Source organism: Bubalus bubalis, chromosome 2, assembly GCF_019923935.1.
Source record: "Bubalus bubalis isolate 160015118507 breed Murrah chromosome 2, NDDB_SH_1, whole genome shotgun sequence".
Lineage (NCBI taxonomy): Eukaryota > Metazoa > Chordata > Mammalia > Artiodactyla > Bovidae > Bubalus > Bubalus bubalis.
Genome location: NC_059158.1, coordinates 7255409 through 7274294, shown reverse-complemented (window position 1 = coordinate 7274294; position 18886 = coordinate 7255409). Strand labels below are relative to the sequence as shown.

Here is an 18886-nt window from a genome sequence, read left to right as displayed (position 1 = left end):
TAATATCAACATGTATATCTTTTCATGGATTAATTTGTGGATGACCCTTGCATATTTTGGAGAAGGCAATGGCAACCCACTCCAGTACTCTTGCCTGGAAAATCCCATGGACGGAGGAGCCTGGTAGGCTTCAGTCCATGAGGTAGCGAAGAGTCGGACACGACTGAGCGACTTCACTTTCACTTTTCACTTCCATGCACTGGAGAAGGAAATGGCAACCACTCCAGTGTTCTTGCCTGGAGAATCCCAGGGACGGCAGAGCCTGGTGGGCTGCCGTCTATGGGGTCGCAGAGTCGGACACAACTGAAGTGACTTAGCAGCTTAGCAGCTTGCATATTTTAGGGGCTATGTTGGCCACCAGTCTTAATACTGACACAAGAGGAAGCTTTCCAGCTACTAAAAAAGTTGGTCAGCAACTATTATCTACCTAAGACATTCACTACAAAGCAGAATCCTTAGCTCTAAGTATCAGCCTGCAAAAAATTCAATTCAAATATCCTCCCAGCACCAAGAAGCATGAGGTTTTCCCCTGCCTGATGAGCACTTTAATGTGATGTTTAGCTAGTACGAAAGCATTAAAATGAATGCCTGATGGATATACTCACACAGACAGAAAACTGTATCCAGTAAGGAAATAAAGATGGTGCCCCGCTCTCAGCTGCCGGGGACCGCTCCCCTTAGCAAATATTGAAAAGTAAAGCTAAACTCTGTAAATTCCCTTTTAGTACATGCAAAGGGCCACAATGACAGCACAGGTGTTCATCAATTGGGGGCAGAGCAGATGAACTGTTAATAAAACTATCAGCATGGAGTATGAGGTATCAAACAAAATTACAGTCATAAAATAGAGGTGATATTCTGTAATGACTAGTTCTTGAGAAACAAACATTTAAAATAGAAAGAACTTAAGATTAATAAGTTGGCTTTGCAATTCACTCTCATATAAAGCAGGCAACACTAAATGGGAAAGTTCTTTAATGCATAGCTCTCTTCCCCAGGAAACACTCAGTCCAAAGTTCAGTGAAGACAAACAAGGGAACATGGCAAGAATCATTTTACAGTAAAGCAGGCATGTTCACCCGCTCTCTCAATACCCAGCACCTCGGAGGCCTTGTCACTGAGTTGCTGTCTGTGAAGAAGTATTTTCTCCTCAGCACATGCCTTGAGCATGAAGTCCTCCCATGCGCAAGGAGTAATGAAGCCTACCCTTCCTGAAGGAAGAGGACAGAGCCCAGATTCCCACATTTCTACTCTAGAATCATGAACAGGGTGCTCCAAAATATGTCTCAAAGGATAACTATTTTAACCATATGGTAAGAGTCAGAATTAAGTTCCCCAATAAATAGTTGCTATCCTAGGAATAAAAATAAATTTACAGACTATTTCTTTTTCCCTAACCTAAGATACCATCGACGGTAAGATGCACCATAAATATCACTAAGAAAAGACACAGCCGATTCAACTATGACACGATGCTTTTGTATTCTGCAGAATGTCTGGTTTTCTGATTTAGTCAAACAGAGCTTTTAAACAGGCATTTATCGCATCAACCTTGTGCACACATCCAGGAAGTGCATGATGAAATAAGCTGGTTAAGTGATGACTATAACGTCGTAGTCTGAGTCTAACTCTTCGGAATCATTCAGATGGGCGTCTGCGTTCCTCCAGACCACACCCCTCTGGGCATCGTCAAGAGCGCTGGTAATAGAACACCGCTTTAAACGGCGCTCGGGCACCGCCCGCTGGTTAACGTCAGCGGAGAGCGTTGGACGCAATGAGGTTTGACGCCTCAAGGACAGTCCTGCTCGACGCATGAATCGATCACACCAGCCTCTGGTGGCTTTGAACTTCGCTTCGTCTATTCCGAGGGCTTTGGCAATTTCTCCGGCCTTCAGCTGCATTGCTTGGCGTGTGACGGGCAATCCTTTTGCACGCGTCTCACTGACAAAATGTAGCACACCCTCGTCTACCTGCGGGTATCTTCCTTTCTTAGGTCCCGTAAAGCACTTTGTGGTGGCTTTACAGGAAAATATGGAATTTCGGTCGCTCCTCCAGCGACGGATATTTGCTTCGCTGATATGGAACGCACGCCCGGCTGCTCTGTTCCCGTGCTTTTCTGCATACACGATGACTTTTCGTTTCAAGGCTGAATCATAGTGTAATCTTTTTGAAGACATTTTTAAAAGCCAGTTAAACCTGACACATTTGATACCAACAATCAGTAATGATGCTATGACAAGCCTGAGGTCCACACGTGCCCAGGCGAGGGTAATTACATCATGACTGTTGCCTGGTTGACTGTAACCACGAGATACATCCCAATTTCAGACAAGGCATGATGTGGGGGCGGGGAGGGGGGAGGGGAAACATGGCACAGAACTAACATTAATAAAATATGGTTTTTCAAGCCTGTAATATTTATCAGATTAACACCAGTGCAATGCAAGAAAAGAAGCCCAAGGGTCAAATAAAAAGTATATATGTTTAAGCATATAAGCAAAAATTATCTTAACGATGAAATCCGCAACGGTCCGATTTGGTTGAAATTCCCTTTATTTGCATATGGCTTACATGTAAATCTTTTTTTGAACTGGACTTAGAATCCAAGAATGAATGTTCTTCACTCCTTTAGCAAACTGCAAAGCCCCATCATTACAGAGAGAGACTCCCAGAACCCTTGGTCATTTGCTATCACAGGACCGGCTGGCTCAGTGGCCTTCATCGGCAGGGGCCCTCCTCTGGCGAGCGGACCTGATCCTGTGCGGAGACGGTGAAGCATCTTCTTCGGTCTCAGATCCTGAAGGCTCACGGTCTCCCTCCTGGGATCCGGTGTCTCCCACCAGTTCCCGAAGAAACTTGAATTTTGACAAAAAAAGATGCCAAACAAAATACCAACCTAAAGAGAGATAAAAAACATTCAGAAAAATTATTACGCCCAGCATTATCAACTGAGAGCATTTCAGTTAACTCTGTGTCAGGGGTACACTACAAAATAGGAGGCATAATCTACACGTGTAAGCGACTGCAATTTATGTAACAAACAGTTATCAAGCATTTACTATGGACAAGGCATAAAGACAAACTCTGGGATTACACAGGATGTCCATGACCAAGTACACAAACTTCTGCACTAACATATTTTCACTTCTCCTGGATATAACAACTGACCCCCGAACAAGGCCATGGTTTTAGACCCTCACCTTTGAAAATCCACCTGCAACTTTACAGTAGGCCCACCATACCCATGGTTCCACACCCAAGGATTCAACCTCAGATCATGCACTTAACTGCAGTATGTATTCAAGGCAAGAAATTCACACATAAGTGGACCTACACAGTTCACACCCGTGTTGTTCAAGGGTTCACTGTACACCAAGGGGTAGAGCTGCTGGGTCATATGGTAACTTTCACGTAACTATCTGTGAAATTGCTAAAGTCCTGTCCAAAGCAGCTGTGCCATTTTACATTCCCATCAGAAATGTAAGAGGCTCTCAGTTTCTCCACATCCTCACCAAGACTTTCAATTTTCCACCTTTTTTATTATGGTCATCTTAGCAGGTATGAAATGGTATATCATAGTGGCTTTTATGATCGTATTTCACTAATGACTCAACTTGCTGAACATATTTTTCTTGTGTTTACTGGCCATTCGTAAATCTTCTTTGGAGGAATGTCTATTAAACCTCTCTGCCCACTTTATAATCAGCTTGTCTTTTTACTGAGTTGTAGGAATTCTAAATATATTCTTGATACCAGTTGTTTATCAGAAATAGGATCTGCAAACATTTTTTCCCCATTCTATGGGCTGGTCTTTTCATTGTCTTGATCATGTTCTTTGAAGTATGACAGTTTTTTAATTATGATGGAGCCTAAGTTAGTTTTTATTTGATGAAATCCATTTGTTTTGTTTTTCTTTGGTTGCTTATGCTTCTGGGTACCATATCTAGGGAACCACTAACTCAAGGTCATGAAGATTTATGCCTATGCATTCTTCTAAGAGTTTTTAGTTTTAGCTCTTACACATAGGTCTTTGATTTTATTTAACTTTGGTGTAAAAGATCCAAATTAATCCTTTTGCATGTGAATACTAAATTGTTGCAGAACTATTTGTTGAAAAGACTATTCATCCCTCTATTAAACTGTCTTGGCAATGTTGTCAAAATTCCAATGATCATAAATGTTATAGTTTATTTCTGGGCTTGCCTTGTAGCTCAGCTGGTAAAAGAATCCACCTGCAATGCAGGAGACCTGGGTTCAATTCCTGAGTTGGGAAGATCCCCTGGAGAAGGGAACGGCTACCCACTCCAGTATTCTAGCTTAGAGAATTCCATGGACTGTATAGTTCATGGAGTCACAAAGATCTGTTCCACTGGTCTGCCTATCCTTATGCCATACATACATCATGTTGATTATAGTAGCTTTGTGTTTAGTTTTAAAATCAAAAGTATAAGTTCACGAACTTTGTTCAAGACTATTTTGAGTCTTTTGCATTTCCATGTGCCATTTTAGAATTATCTTGTCAATTTTGGGGGAAAAAATTGCAAGAATTTTGACAGGGATTGTACTGAATCTATAGGTCAATCGGGGGAACCTATACTTTTTTATGATACTTTTCTGTCCATATCAAAAATTTTCCACAGTGGACATAGAAAAATGTTTTGACAATCGGAAAAATCAGGAGAAAAATATCAGAAACCAACAAGTAAATCATGAATACTCTGTAGACTGCAAGGAGATCCAACCAGTCCATCCTAAAGGAGATCAGTCCTGGGTGTTCACTGGAAGGACTGATGTTGAAGCTGAAACTCCAATACTTTGGCCACCTGATGCGAAGAGCTGACTCATTTAAGAAGACCCTGATGCTGGGAAAGATTGAGGGCAGGAGGAGAAGGGGACGACAGAAGATGAGATGGTTGGATGGCATCACCGACTCAATGGACATGGGTTTGGGTAGACTCCGGCAGCTGGTGATGGATAGGGAGGCCTGGCACGCTGCAGTCCACAAGGTCGCAAAGTCGGACACGACTGAGTGACTGAACTGAACTGAACCCTGTAGACTTCTTGTTTTAAATACCCAAATACCATTAATTGGCCTAAATAAGCCCAGGTGATTTCAAGGTACTAAGGAAAACCTCTCTTAGGTTAATTCTGAGAACTCAACCTAAAAGTTAAGTGCTAAATAGACGTTATGGAGGTGAATTTACCATCAGGAAAATTATAAGCAAGCTCAATCAATGATGATGATAGTCTTGACCTCATAAAGATCAAAGATTCTAACAGTGGCTATTAGGTATAAAATGAGCAGAAATTTAGAATGTAAAGGGAAGTAACTGGAACTCTTCTGACCGAAGAGGGAAGGGCTGTCATCAGTGGGGCTCCCACCATAAAATACTCTTGCCCTTGGGATGGTTCAGAGAAAGTCAAGTCCCCCAGCATAGGAGTCTGCAAGAAAGGAACTGAAGACTGCTTCAGCAGACAGTCTCGGGAGATAGAAGTAAAAGACCATTCAGTGAGATTACAAACTCTTTCTCAATTTTAATAAAACACATCCAAAACAAAAGACTTAAAAAAAAAATCACTGCCAGCAACCAAACAATGTAAAGGATTCAATCTCAAGTCAAAATTCAGAATGCGGTAGCCAATCAGAGAGACTCCAGGGGCTGGGGTAGCAAGTTACAGCCTCCACACACGACACTCCCCTCCCCACCACACCAGCTAAAGCACATCACACCTCTTTAATTATTACCTTCACCCGCAGTTAAGCAAACCTGAAAAGCAGCTCATTTTTCCCTATTCTGCCTGGGTGGAGTGAGGGTTGCACATGGAAGAGCATGTAGGTAGGGATACTGCTTCCCATGAAAAATCGTGAGGCAGAGGATTCTCCCTAATACAGATGTGGAGCTCATCCGCTGGGCAGCCAAAGAAACATCCACTGTGCTGCCTTTCTCAATGGCTACTGTAATGACAGGGTGAGAAAGCAAAGTTAAAAAGGGAATTGTAGCGGTGAACCCAAACAACCAAGAACTGCAGGGGCATTCGCTAGATTCGGAGAAGTCCACAGGTTATTCTCCAAGTAAAGACTAAGTTCTCACACAGCTGTAATTCTGGGGAGACGGCAGGGGAGGGGGGTTCTATCTCCCGGCACTTAGAGCCGGGAAGAGCTGGTGCTTAGGCAACAGAGGTTATGTATCCTGGGATAAGCACAGAAGTACTCAACTTGTGTGTGCCAGTACCCAAGCATTAGTTCAGAGGATGCATTCCATGAAAACGCACTGTATATTGCCTTTCTATGCAAGATAAAGGGCTTCCCTGGTGGCTCAAATAGTTGAGAACCCACCTGCCAATGCAGGTGACCCAGGTTCAATCCCTGGGTTGGGAAGATCCCCTGGAGAAGGGAATGGCTACCCACTCCAGTATTCTTGCCTGGAGAATTTCTGGACAGAGGAGCCTGGCAGCCTACATCCATGTAGTCGAAAAGAGTTGGACACAACTGAGCAGCTAACACAACAACAATGCAAGATACATGTGCTGGCAGCAGAAGGGTAGCAACGGCAGATGAACCCGAATAATGAACCATCACCATCAACACGCCACAAACCCAGAGGACAGTTGTAATCACAGAGTTCTCAGTTCACCAAGTGCTTTTACATTCAACATTTCATTTAATACTCTCATTAGCCCTCTGAACTAGTGAGACTAGGAATCATTACCCCCATTTTCTAGATAAGAAAACAAAGGCTCAAAGTAACTCATCACCATGGAAGAGGGCAGGATCAGCAAATCAGAGGAATGAGCTCACCAGTTCAGTTCAGTGGCTCAGTCATGTCCGACTCTTTGCGACCCCATGCGCCAGGCCTCCCTGTTCATCACCACCTCCCGGAGTCTACCCAAACCCATGTCCATTGAGTCGGTGATGCCATCCAACCATCTCATCCTCTGTCGTCCCCTTCTCCTCCCACCCAATCTTTCCCAGCATCAGGGTCTTTTCAAATGAGTCAGTTCTTCACATCAGGTGGCCAAAGTATTGGAGCTTCAGCATCAGTCCTTCCAATGAATATTCAGGACTGATTTCCTTTAGGATGGACTGGTTGGATCTCCTTGCAGTCCAAGGGACTCTCAAGAGTCTTCTCTAACACCACAGTTCAAAAGCATCGATTTTTTGGCATTCAACTTTCTTTATAGTCCAACTCTCACATCCATACATGACTACTAGAAAAACCATAGTCTTGAGTAGATGGACCTTTGTTGGCAAAGTAATGTCTCTGCTTTTTAATATGCTGTCTAAGTTGGTCCCAAGGAGTAAGCATCTTTTAATTTCATGGCTGCAATCACCATCTGAGTGATTCTGGAGCCCCAAAAAATAAAGTCTGTCACTGTTTCCCCATCTATTTGCCATGAAGCGATGGGACTGGATGCCATGATCTTAGTTTTCTGAATGTGAGTTTTAACCCTACTTTTTCACTCTCCTCTTTCACTTTCATCAAGAGGCTTTTTAGTTCTCCACTTTCTGCCATAAGGTTGGTGTCATCTGCATATGTGAGGTTATTGATATTTCTCCAATCTTGATTCCAGCTTGTGCTTCATCCAGCCCGCTATTTCCCATGATGTACTCTGCATATAAGTTAAATAAGCAGGGTGACAATATACAGCCTTGACGTACTCCTTTTCCTATTTGGAACCAGTCTGTTGTTCCATGTCCAGTTCTCACTATTGCTTCCTGACCTGCATACAGATTTCTCAAGAGGTAGGTCAGGTAGTCTGGTCCAGTTTGTTGTGGTTCACACAGTCAAAAATTTAAAGCAGAAGTAGATGTTTTTCTGGAATTCTTTTGCTTTTTTGATGATCCAACAGATGTTGGCAATTTCATCTCTGGTTCCTCTGCCTTTTCTAAATCCAGCTTGAACATCTGGAAGTTCACGGTTCACATACTATTGAAGCCTCGCTTGGAGAATTTTGAGCATTATTTTACTAGCATGTGAGATAAGCGCAATTGTGTGGTAGTTTGAGCATTCTTTGGCATTGCCTTTCTTGGGATTGGAATGAAAACTGACCTTTTCCAGTCCTGTGGCCACTGCTGAGTTTTCCAAATTTGCTGGCATATTGAGTGTAACACTTTCACAGCATCATCTTTTAGGATCTGAAATAGCTCAACTGGAATTCCATCACCTCCATTAGCTTTGTTCTTAGTGATGCTTCTTAAGGCCCACTTAACTTCACATTCCAGGATGTCTGGCTCTAGGTGAGTGATCATACCATCGTGATTATCTGGGTCCTGAAGATCTTTTCTGTATAGTTCTTCTGTGTATTCTTGCCACCTCTTCTTAATCTCTTTTCCTTCTATTAGGTCCATACCATTTCTGTCCTTTATTTAAGTGCCCATCTTTGCATGAAATGTTCCCTTGGTAGCTCTAATTTTCTTGAAGAGATCTCTAGTCTTTCCTATTCTATTGTTTTCCTCTATTTCTTTGCGCTGATCACTGAGGAAGACTTTCTTATTTCTCCTTGCTATTCTTTGGAACTCCGCATTCAAATGGGTGTATCTTTCCTTCTCTCCTTTGCTTTCGCTTCTCTTCTTTTCTCAACTATTTGTAAGGCCTCCTCAGACAGCCATTTTGCTTTTTTGCATTTCTTCTTCTTAGGGATGGTCTTGATCCCTGTCTCCTGTACAATGTCACGAACCTCCGTCCATAGTTCTTCAGGCATTCTATCAGATCTAATCCCTTGAAACTATTTCTCACTTCCACTGTATAATCGGAAGGGATTTGATTTAGGTCATACCTGAATGGTCTAATGGTTTTCCTTACTTTCTTTAAGTCTGAATTTGGCAATAAGGAGTTCATGATCTGAGCCACAGTCAGCTCCGCCTTGTTTTTGCTGACTGTACAGAGCTTCTCCATCTTTGGCTGCAAAGAATATAATCAGTCTGATTTCGGTGTTGACCATCTGGTGATGTCCATGTGTGTAGAATCTTCTCTTGTTGTTGGAAGAAGGTATTTGCTATGACCAGTGCATTCTCTTGGCAAAACTCTATTAGCTTTTGCCCTGCTTCATTTTGTATTCCAAGGCCAAATTTGCCTGTTACTCCAGGTGTTTCTTGACTTCCTACTTTTGCATTCCAGTCCCCTATAATGAAAAGGACATCTTTTGGGGTGTTAGTTCTAGAAGGTCTTGTAGTCCTTCATAGAACCGTTCAACTTCAGCTTCTTCAGCATTACTGGTCAGGGCATAGACTTGGATTACCATCATATTGAATGGTTTGCCTTGGAAATGAGCAGAGATCATTCTGTCGTTTTTGAGATTGCATCCAAGTTCTGCATTTTGGACTCTCTTGTTGACCATGATGGCTACTCCATTTCTTCTAAGGGATTCTTGCCCACAGTAGTGGATATAATGGTTATCTGAGTTAAATTCACCCATTCCAGTCCATTTTCGTTCGCTGATTCCTAAAACGTCGACGTTCACTCTTGCCATCTCCTGTTTGACCACTTCCAATTTGCCTTGATTCATGGACCTAACATTCCAGATTCCTGTGCAAAATTGCTCTTTACAGCATCAGACTTTGTTTCCATCACCAGTCACATCCACAACTGGGTGTTGTTTTTGCTTTGGTTCTGACTCGTCATTCTTTCTGGAGTTATTTCTTCACTGATCTCCAGTAGCATGCTGGGCACCTACCAATCTGGGAAGTTCATCTTTCAGTGTACTAACTTTTTGCCTTTTCATACTGTTCATGGGGTTCTCAAGGCAAAAATACTGAAGGGGTTTGCCATTCCTTCTCCAGTTCCCTTCTTCTTTAAGTGCATCAAATTTCTCATATTTTCATAGTGAAAGTATGGCTAAAACACAAAACACTAATTAGGAAATGAGAACATGACTTCCTACCCAAGATCTTTCTAGTTCAAAAAGCCTGAGTGCAGTAGAAAAAAATTCCTATCTTTGTGGATTCATTTCTCCACAGTCTTAACTTAATCCCACCATCATGATGATATCTAAATGGTTAGCTGACTGGCTCAATACCAATCTCAATTGGTATAAAGCTCTTTTCCACGTTCCATCCTGTAACCTTTTTTCCCTTTTACACAGAAGGCAGCTAAGGCTCACTTCTAAGGTAGTATGTCCAAGGCCAAGACACAGGCAAAGTGAAAACAGAACCTTGCTCTTTCAACTCTTCCCACAAAGCTGCCTCTACTGCATGTCTCTTTTGTAGAGACACATGGGGGACCATCACTGATCCAACACAGCATCAAACCGAAACACCTCCACACCTCAATCCCTGTCATCCAGAAAATGAAGGGCAGTTTTAAAATTCCCTTTAAAACCTCTTTTTTTTTTAATTTTCCTCTCCTTTCAGTTATCACAACACTCCCATAGATCCAAATATGAGCTCTCTTACTTATGACTAATTTTTCATCCATACTTTATCCCTTTCTTAAACCTCAGGAAGGAATCTCTACCTCGTTGGCTGGAAGACACCTTTAAAAAGTATGTCCGTCCGACATTTCCTTTTTCTGATGCTCATATTTCCATAAGGGGTACTGTATCCCTTCCCCACCCCTCAGGTGGAAAACAGGGTATTGCAGCATGATGGCCCTCCCCTACTGTGGCTTCTACACTAATAAACCCTCTCCAGTCTACTTCCTTTGTTACATTCCCAGCACCATCTTCCATCCTTACTGTTAACTGGATTACCACTTCAATTTCTTAACTCAAAGGCATGCTGCACCCATACTGCTTGGCTATGAATCCTAATTCAACAACTCACTTGAAATGTGAGCAAGTTAACCTCTATGTGTCTCAGTTTCGTCTATAAAATGCAGACACCACCACACACTTTCAAAGAGACAATACAGTAATAAAGAGAATGAATATGTGTCACACGCTAAGGAGAATGCCTGTATATTATAAATTACTCATCAAAGGTTAGCCATCGTCACCATCTCTTAGGCTGTAGTCTCTTCCCCACCTAGGGCAAACTCTACAGACAAGGGGTCATTACCACTGTCACTGACATTTTTAAGCAACCCTGACCCGGGGATCAAACCTGGGTCTTCTGCGCTACAGGCAGATTCTTTACTATCTAAGCCACCAGGGAAGCCCTTTTAAGCAACGTGAACACATAATTTTTACATCTTTCTACTATACTATCTCTTCAGTATTGCCCTCTCTTGGGTGATTGCTTTAGGATTTCACATTCAGTTCCATCTGTCACTGTATTAATAACAGTCCTCCTCCCACGACACAAGTTCCTTAAGGAAGGAAAATGTATGGCTTATCTACTTTTTCATCTGTTTCTTCTATGTTTTAGAATACAGAGTAGAAACCCCACACAAACTATTCAACTTCCATCCTCCAACCCCCACCCTCAATACACACCAAAAGTACCATAAACTTAAGGATTTAATGACTTTCACCAATTGACCCATCTCAGAGCTCCTAAGATTCCTACAGAATAGCTGATAAACAGAACTGCTGAACAATGCTATCAACCACAGTGATAACACTGAATATCAAACAATGTTATCAACCAAGTTCTGACAGGTACAGAACATTCCACTCAATAACAGCAGAACAAACATTCTTTTCAGGCATATGTGGAACATTCATCAAAAGAGACCATGAATTAGTCTCATTAAGAGTGAAAGTAAAAGTTGCTCAGTTGTGTCTGACTCTTTGTGACCCCATGGACATATATACATGTCCACAGGATTCTCCAGGCCAGAATACTGGAGTGGGTTGCCGTTCCCTTCTCCAGGGGATCTTCCAACCCAGGGATCAAACCCAGGTCTCCCAAATTGCTGGCAGATTCTTTACCATCTGAGCCACCAGGGAAGCCCATTAAGTGTAAACCTTCTTAAATTCTATGATACAAGATACATTTTCTCACTATAATAAAATTTAACTAGAAAATGATAAAATGATATATAGGGGGAAAAAAAAGACATGTGCTAAATAACTCACAATTCAAAGGAGAAATCACAAATGAAACTAAAAAATATTTTGAACCAAATAAAGCTTTTTCTAAAAAAAAATCAAAACTAATACTTAAAAAGAAATTTACATCATTAAATATCTATTTTTATCTTTTTAAATAAGAATAGTTTAAAATCAATAATCTAAGTTTCTACCATAAGAAACTAGAAGTACAAATTAAAATCAAAATAAATAGAAGAAAATAAACATAAGCCAATGAAATAAAATTTGGACAAGAAATAAAAAATTAGCCTTTCAGCAGCTGAGGAGCTAGGCAGATGACTCAGAGAAGGATGTTGGATGTCATTGTCCTCCCAGCTTTTCAATCTTCCCCTGAAGCCCCTCAATAAAATGGTTTGATCCCACCCAAAAAAGAAATAAAAAATCACTAAAACAAAAAGATCCTGATTCTTTCAAAGATCAATAAAATTCATAAACCTCTAGCCAGACTGACGATAAGCAAAAGAAAGAGCACAATACCACGAATGAAAGAGAGGACATCATCACGGATCCTACAGATATTAAATGATGAGAGATTAATTCAGATTAAACAGACACAGTGCTTGAAAAACACAAACTCAAAAGCTCAGTCAAGAAAAAACAGGTTAACTGGAATAGCCCAACATTAGCCCAAATGAAAGATACTGAGTTTGTAATTAAAAACTTCCCCCAAAGAAAAGTCCTGGCCTAAATTAATTCTACCAGACATTTAAGAAAGTATACTGGGGATTGTGCTTTATTAATTTTTGAATACTCATGACTTCCACCACAGCACCTGAACATAAGAGTTCACTAAGTGTATGTTACTGAGTAATACAAGGGTTATCCAGTTTGAGACAACCTTGGTTTGTACTACACTTAAGAGTGTGTTTCTAACAGGAATTTAATAATTTATACAGAGCAATCTTTCTTCACTCCTACTTCAAGTATACAAGGGCCCTCTACATGTCAGGCATTACTCTCCAAGATCCAGGAACAGAGCAATGAGCAAGCCAAAGAAGGCCCCTGTCCCCACTGAGCTTACACTCTCATTGGAGGAAACAAACACAGAAAATATAGCCAGCCTCTGTACCACTGAGTGCCATGGCCAAAGAGTCAAACCACCACAGGCAAAACTAACAACCAGACTGAAACTGAGATGGTTGGTGCAAAGGGAAATGGACAGATAACAAACAGTAAGTATATGTATACAGTGGAGTATCACTCAGCCATAGGGGTTAAAAAATGAAATCTTGCCATTGGTAACAACCTGTATAGATCTAAAAGGTATTATGTTAGTGTCATAAGTCAGAGAAAGAAAAACACTCTATGATTTCACTTACAGGTGGAATCTAAAAAACAAAACAAATGAACAACCATAAATAAACATAAACAGAGTCATAGATACAGAGAACAAACATGGTTGCCAAAGGAGGAGGGGTGGGGCAGGGAGAAATAGGTGAGAGAGATTAAGAAGTACAAATTTATAGTTGCAAAGTAAACGAGTCATGGGTATGAACTGTACGGCATGGGGAATAAAGTCAATAACTATGTAGTATCTTTGTACAGTGACAGATATAACTAGACTTTATGGCTATCACTTTGAAATGTATATCAATATCAAATCCCGATATCCTGTAACAGGAATTAACAGTGTGGTAGGTCAATTAGTCCTTAAAAACAAACAAATTCATAGAAAAAGAGGTCAGATCTGTGGCTGATGGGGAGGAGAGGGATGGGATTGAATATAGGGATAAATTTCTAGTTATAAGAAGAGTACTAGGGACATAATGTACAACAAGATAAATATAATTAACACTGATGTATGTTCTATATGAAAGCTAAGTGAGTAAATCTGAGCATTCTCATCACTAGAAAAAATTTTCTTCTATTTGTTTACTTCCATATCTACGAGATGATGGATATTCACCAAACTTACTATGATAATCATTTCATGATATGTGTAAATCAATTAAGTTGCACTCCTTAGATCTCTACAATTGTTGTTAAGTTGCTCAGGCGTGTCCAACTATTTTGTGACCCCATGGTCTGTAGCCCACCAGTCTCTTCTGTCCACGGGATTCTCCAGGCAAGAATATCTGAGTGGGTTGCCATTCCCTTCTCCAGGGAATCTTCCCAACCCAGGGTTCAAACCTTCATCTCCTACATTGCAGGCAGATTCTTTACCACTGAGCCACCTGGGAAGCTCCAAATGTATACAGTGCTGTATGTCAATTATAGCTCAGTAACACTGGAAGGCAAAAAAAAAAAAAAAAAAAAAAAGAGAGAGACAAAACTGAAGTGACTTCCAGATGGAGTATTTGTAAGGAACGGGAAAATCCAAGAATGACACCCAAGTCCCTGGCTGCTGATAACATGTGAGCAGGGAGGAACAAACAGGTTGTAGAAATGAAGTTCTGTTTTAGACGTGTTTAGTTTGAGATGGTTATTAGATCTCCAAGTCAGGGTACTGAGGCATGAACCTAGAGTGTGGGAGAGTCATGATAGCTGGAGATATCAATGCTAGTCATTACTTACAGTTACTATTTAAATCTTTAGAACAAGATAAGGGACAGAATGGAAGGAAGGTGAAAACAGAAATATATATTTATTTTTACTATAACACAATGTATTATAGGAGTGTAGAAAATAGCATGCATCTCATAGAGTAATGGCCAAGTCCTAGTCTGCAAAATTTTTATTTCAGAGATAAGAGCGATGGTAGGTAGATAGATACATGTACATATAAACTGATTGATACATGTAATTTACATACTTATGAATGTACTGGGAATAATGTAAAACATTTCCTATCATAGATTTAGTCAAAAAGAGTTAAATTCTAGAGGATGGGAAGACAGGAAAAGATAAAACAATTAACCACTATGGTAGGAAGAACACCATGAAGGTAGAGTGTACAGAAGCCACAAGAAATGCTTCTTGGGAAGAATGCTCACCTGTACAGAATGAGTCCGTGAGGATAAAGAGAATTAGAACTCAAAAGTGACCATGGACTTGGTGATACAAAGGCCATTTGTTACTGACCTTGACAACAGCAGTTTCAGTGAATAGTAGGAGTGGAAAATATTTTTAGAAAGAATGAGGGGCAAGAAAGTACAACCAACAGATAGGAGAAGGAAGACCTCCCTAAGGAACCTGAAATTTGAAAATCAGAATTCACTATGTGAAAGAACCGGTCAGAGTTCTTTCAGGCTATGCATTTCTTGGGGCAGACCCAGGTCATTGATTTTTAATCCCTAATGTGACTGTATTTGGAGGCAAGGCTTTTAAAGGTTTATTTAAAGGTTAAATAAATTGATAAGGATGGGGCCCTAATCCAATATGACTGGTGCCCTTATTACATAAGATTAGGACATAGTCATGGGAAATAGACAGGGAAACAGTGGAAACAGTGTCAGACTTTATTTTGGGGGGCTTCAAAATCACTGCAGATGGTGATTGCAGCCATGAAATTTAAAAGACGCTTACTCCTTGGAAGAAAAGTTATGACCAACCTAGATAGCATATTCAAAAGCAGAGACATTACTTTGTCAACAAAGGTCCATTTAGTTAAGACTATGGTTTTTCCAGTGGCCATGTATGGATGTGAGAGTTGGACTGTGAAGAAAGCTGAGCGCTGAAGAATTGATGCTTTTGAACTGTGGTGTTGGAGAAGACTCTTGAGAGTCCCTTGGACTGCAAGGAGATCCAACCAGTCCATTCTAAAGGAGATCAGCCCTGGGTGTTCTTTGGAAGGAATGATGCTAAAGCTGAAACTCCAGTACTTTGGCCACCTCATGCGAAGAGTTGACTCATTGGAAAAGACTCTGATGCTGGGAGGGATTGGAGGCAGGAGGAGAAGGGGATGACAGAGGATGAGATGGCTGGATGGCATCAGCGACTCGATGGACATGAGTTTGAGTGAACTCCGGGAGATGGTGATGGACAGGGAGGCCTGGCGTGCTGCGATTCATCGGGTCACAAAGAGTTGGACACGACTGAGCGACTGAACTGAACTGAACTGAGGACAGATGAAAGGTTAAGACACAGGGAGAAGATGGTCATCTGTAAGTCAAGTAGAGAGGATCAGAGGAAATTAACCTTGCTGACATCATGAAATTAACCCTGCTTGAACTTCTAGCCTCCAGACTGTAAGAAAATTAATTTCTGTGGTTTAATGTCTATATTGTTACAGCAGACTTAGTTTCTCTCTCAAATCTGGTGGGATCCATCCCTCCCCCTCCCTAAGCCCCAGGTTCCCCCACTAGTCAAAACATGAAGCTACCCCAAAATTCACTCTCCCAACAAAAAAGTGCTCAGATTACTTCTTACAGCTTTTAGTCTCGACCACTCCAATCAAAATACGGCATTCTTTTACTTGGCACACCTCACCTCTCATTCCACATTGTTTTTTGAAGTCAAAGGGCAGGGTACTTTTAGAAAAATGAGTAGAATTTAAGTCAAACAGCTACTGGAGACTGAGAGAGCAAGTCTGAATATGTAGCAAATAGGAATTTTGAGGTCTCAAAGGCAAGTTTGGCAAATACTCTATAAAGTGATGAGAAGGGAGCGGCAGAGGATGAGATGGTTGGATGGCATCACAGACTCAGTGGACATGAGTTTGAGCAGACTCCGGGAGACAGTGAAGGACAGACAGATGTGCTGCAGTCCATTGGGTCCCAAAGAGCCGGACACGACTTCGCAACAGAAGAACAAGGAAGTGGTGTATGGTTCACGCGGTGCATTGCCATCTCCAGGTAGTTTGCATGTTCAAATCAGAAAGGACAGCATGTTTACCTCCTTCCTCATAACCACACAAACGACAAAGATTTGGTTTTCCTTATTTCAAGGATCCTAAATATCTACAAGTAGCCCCAAATCCTGACATCACAGGCAGGAAGTTGAGAAAGGCCTTCCAATTGCTTTATCATCAGAAAAGCCTGTAAGTTAGAAGCTTTAGCTCTAGTGCCTTAGTAAAAGCAAGAAAACTAAAAATATACAAACAAGTATATACACACAAGTTTATCTATACACATGTATATGGTCATGTAAAAGAAAATTTAAAATACACATACAAGTATATAAATACAAATATACATATATGCACATGTCTAAATGTCTCCAAACACAGCTGACACTGAGCACTTGGTGCATTAATCAGGTAATGAATAAGCCCCATATTTTGAATACTAACCAATTATTGCATCAACCTGAATCCATACTTCAATATAATTATGAAAAAGCAAACTCACTGACATCTGATTGTAAACACTTTCCCAAATGTTCACAATTGCTCAGCCCCTTTGCTAAGAGAGCTGTGGCTATCTGCTGTTGTTGTTTGTTGTTGTTCAGTCGCCCAGTCCTGTCCCACTCTTTGCAACCGCATGGTCTGCAGCACGCCTGGCCTCCCTGTCCCCCACCATTTCCCAGATTTTGCCCAAGTTCACGTTCATTGCATTGGTGATGCCATCCAATAGTATTTTGGTCATCTGATGCGACAGAGGACTCATTGGAAAAGTCCCTGATGCTGGGAAAGATTGAGGGCAGAAGGAGAAGAGGGTGTAGCTACCAGTTACAGTGTATTAGAAATAAAGAAAAAAAAAGATCTACAATTGCGCTAAAATTACCTTGAGGAAAAAAGTTTCACGTCGTCTCATTCCATGGAGGAGAAGGGGAAAAAAAAAAATCACAGCAAACAAATTAGCACCATTACTACAGAACTAAAAGTTGGGTTACCTGACCCTGGAAGTTTAATATAGCCGGCGTTGTTTAATTTCTGCCTCGTCTCGACACTGCTGTTTGGAATTCAGCTTAAGCCTAAACTTCAAGCAAACAACCTCACGCGTGCTGCAAAGCCAGCTCTTGCTTCTGCCCCTGGTTCAAGGAAGGTAATGAAACCTCCCTCGCTTTATCATCGGGAGTCAGAACACGTAAAAAGACAGAAAGAGGACGAACCGATCACTGCACCTTCGCAAACAGGCCAAGGTGAGGATTTGGGCTGCTCTGTGACAAGGGTGGCGATCGAGGCGCTGCGGCGGCCAGGCTTAATCCCGGGTCCACACGCCCAACGCTGGACCCGGCTCCCTCCTCTGCGGGACGCCAGCGGGCCCGCGGTGGGCAGGGGTACCCAGCTCCGGGCTCACTCCCGAGGGGCAAGTGGAGAACCGATGGGTTTTCGTCACTTGCCTACCCAGGTCGTCTTTTTTCTTTTTTTCTCTTTTAAAAACGAGAGACAGAACCAGCCAGTCGGCAGGACGAGCCGAGTCGGCGGGTGTTAACTACCCACTCACCGCACACCATCAGCAGCAGCACGATCAGCAGCGTGGCCACAAACACCAACAGGGTCAGCCCCACGTTGTGCCACATCTTGGGGGCGGCGGGGCGGCGGCGGGCGCGGGCGGGCAGGCGGGAGGGCGGCGCGGCGGGGGCTTCAGCGGCCGGGGCGGCATGAGCGGCGGACGCCCCCCGCCCCCACCAGCCGGCAGCGCCCCCGGGAGGCGGGACGGGGCGGGGCGGCGCGGGGGCTGCCCCGCGGCCGGCGGCCGGCCCGCGCGGTCCCTCTCAGGGCGAGCGACCGATGGCAGGCGGGAGGCGGAGCGTGGGGGCGCCCCTACTCGCTCATCGCTCCGGGGACCCGGGGACGCGGCTCCGGGAGACCCCGGAGGCGGCCGGATGTGCTTCCATGGCGGACGCCGCGAGCCCCTGAGGCGGACAGAGGGCGAGCACAGGAGCGTACGGCGGCCGCCTGACCCTCGCGGTCGCCCGCCCGAGGGTCCCTCGGCCCCCCTCGCGGGCGGCAGGTAACGTCTCCCCGCGGCGTCCGCAGCGCTTCTCCGCCCCAGGCCCCCTCCCCCTGCGGCAGCTCGTCACTCGGCGCCCCCACCGCTCGCCGCCTCTGCGACGCGGGACCTGCTGGGAGATGTAGTGCAGAGCCCGC

The 18886-nt window shown here is 42.8% G+C and overlaps 1 protein-coding gene across 1 annotated transcript; it reads right to left on the bottom strand.

Annotated features, from left to right (window-relative positions):
* Positions 1 to 2535: 2535 nt before the first annotated feature.
* Positions 2536 to 18450, bottom strand: SMIM13 (small integral membrane protein 13). The gene is made up of 2 exons (XM_006057765.3): positions 18240 to 18450; positions 2536 to 2896 (listed from the first exon to the last, which is right to left on the bottom strand). The coding sequence occupies exons 1-2, from the start codon at positions 18313 to 18315 to the stop codon at positions 2709 to 2711; spliced, it is 264 nt and encodes an 87-aa protein (XP_006057827.1). The 5' UTR covers positions 18316 to 18450; the 3' UTR covers positions 2536 to 2708.
* Positions 18451 to 18886: the final 436 nt, after the last annotated feature.

Bases quoted from the DNA above. Each gene is read 5' to 3' on its own strand.
- SMIM13 (XM_006057765.3), bottom strand. From the start codon at position 18,315: ATGTGGCACAACGTGGGGCTGACCCTGTTGGTGTTTGTGGCCACGCTG. The intron at 2,897-18,239 runs GTGAGTGGGTAG...ATCTCTCTTTAG, and splicing joins GCTGCTGCTGATGGTGTGCG to GTTGGTATTTTGTTTGGCAT.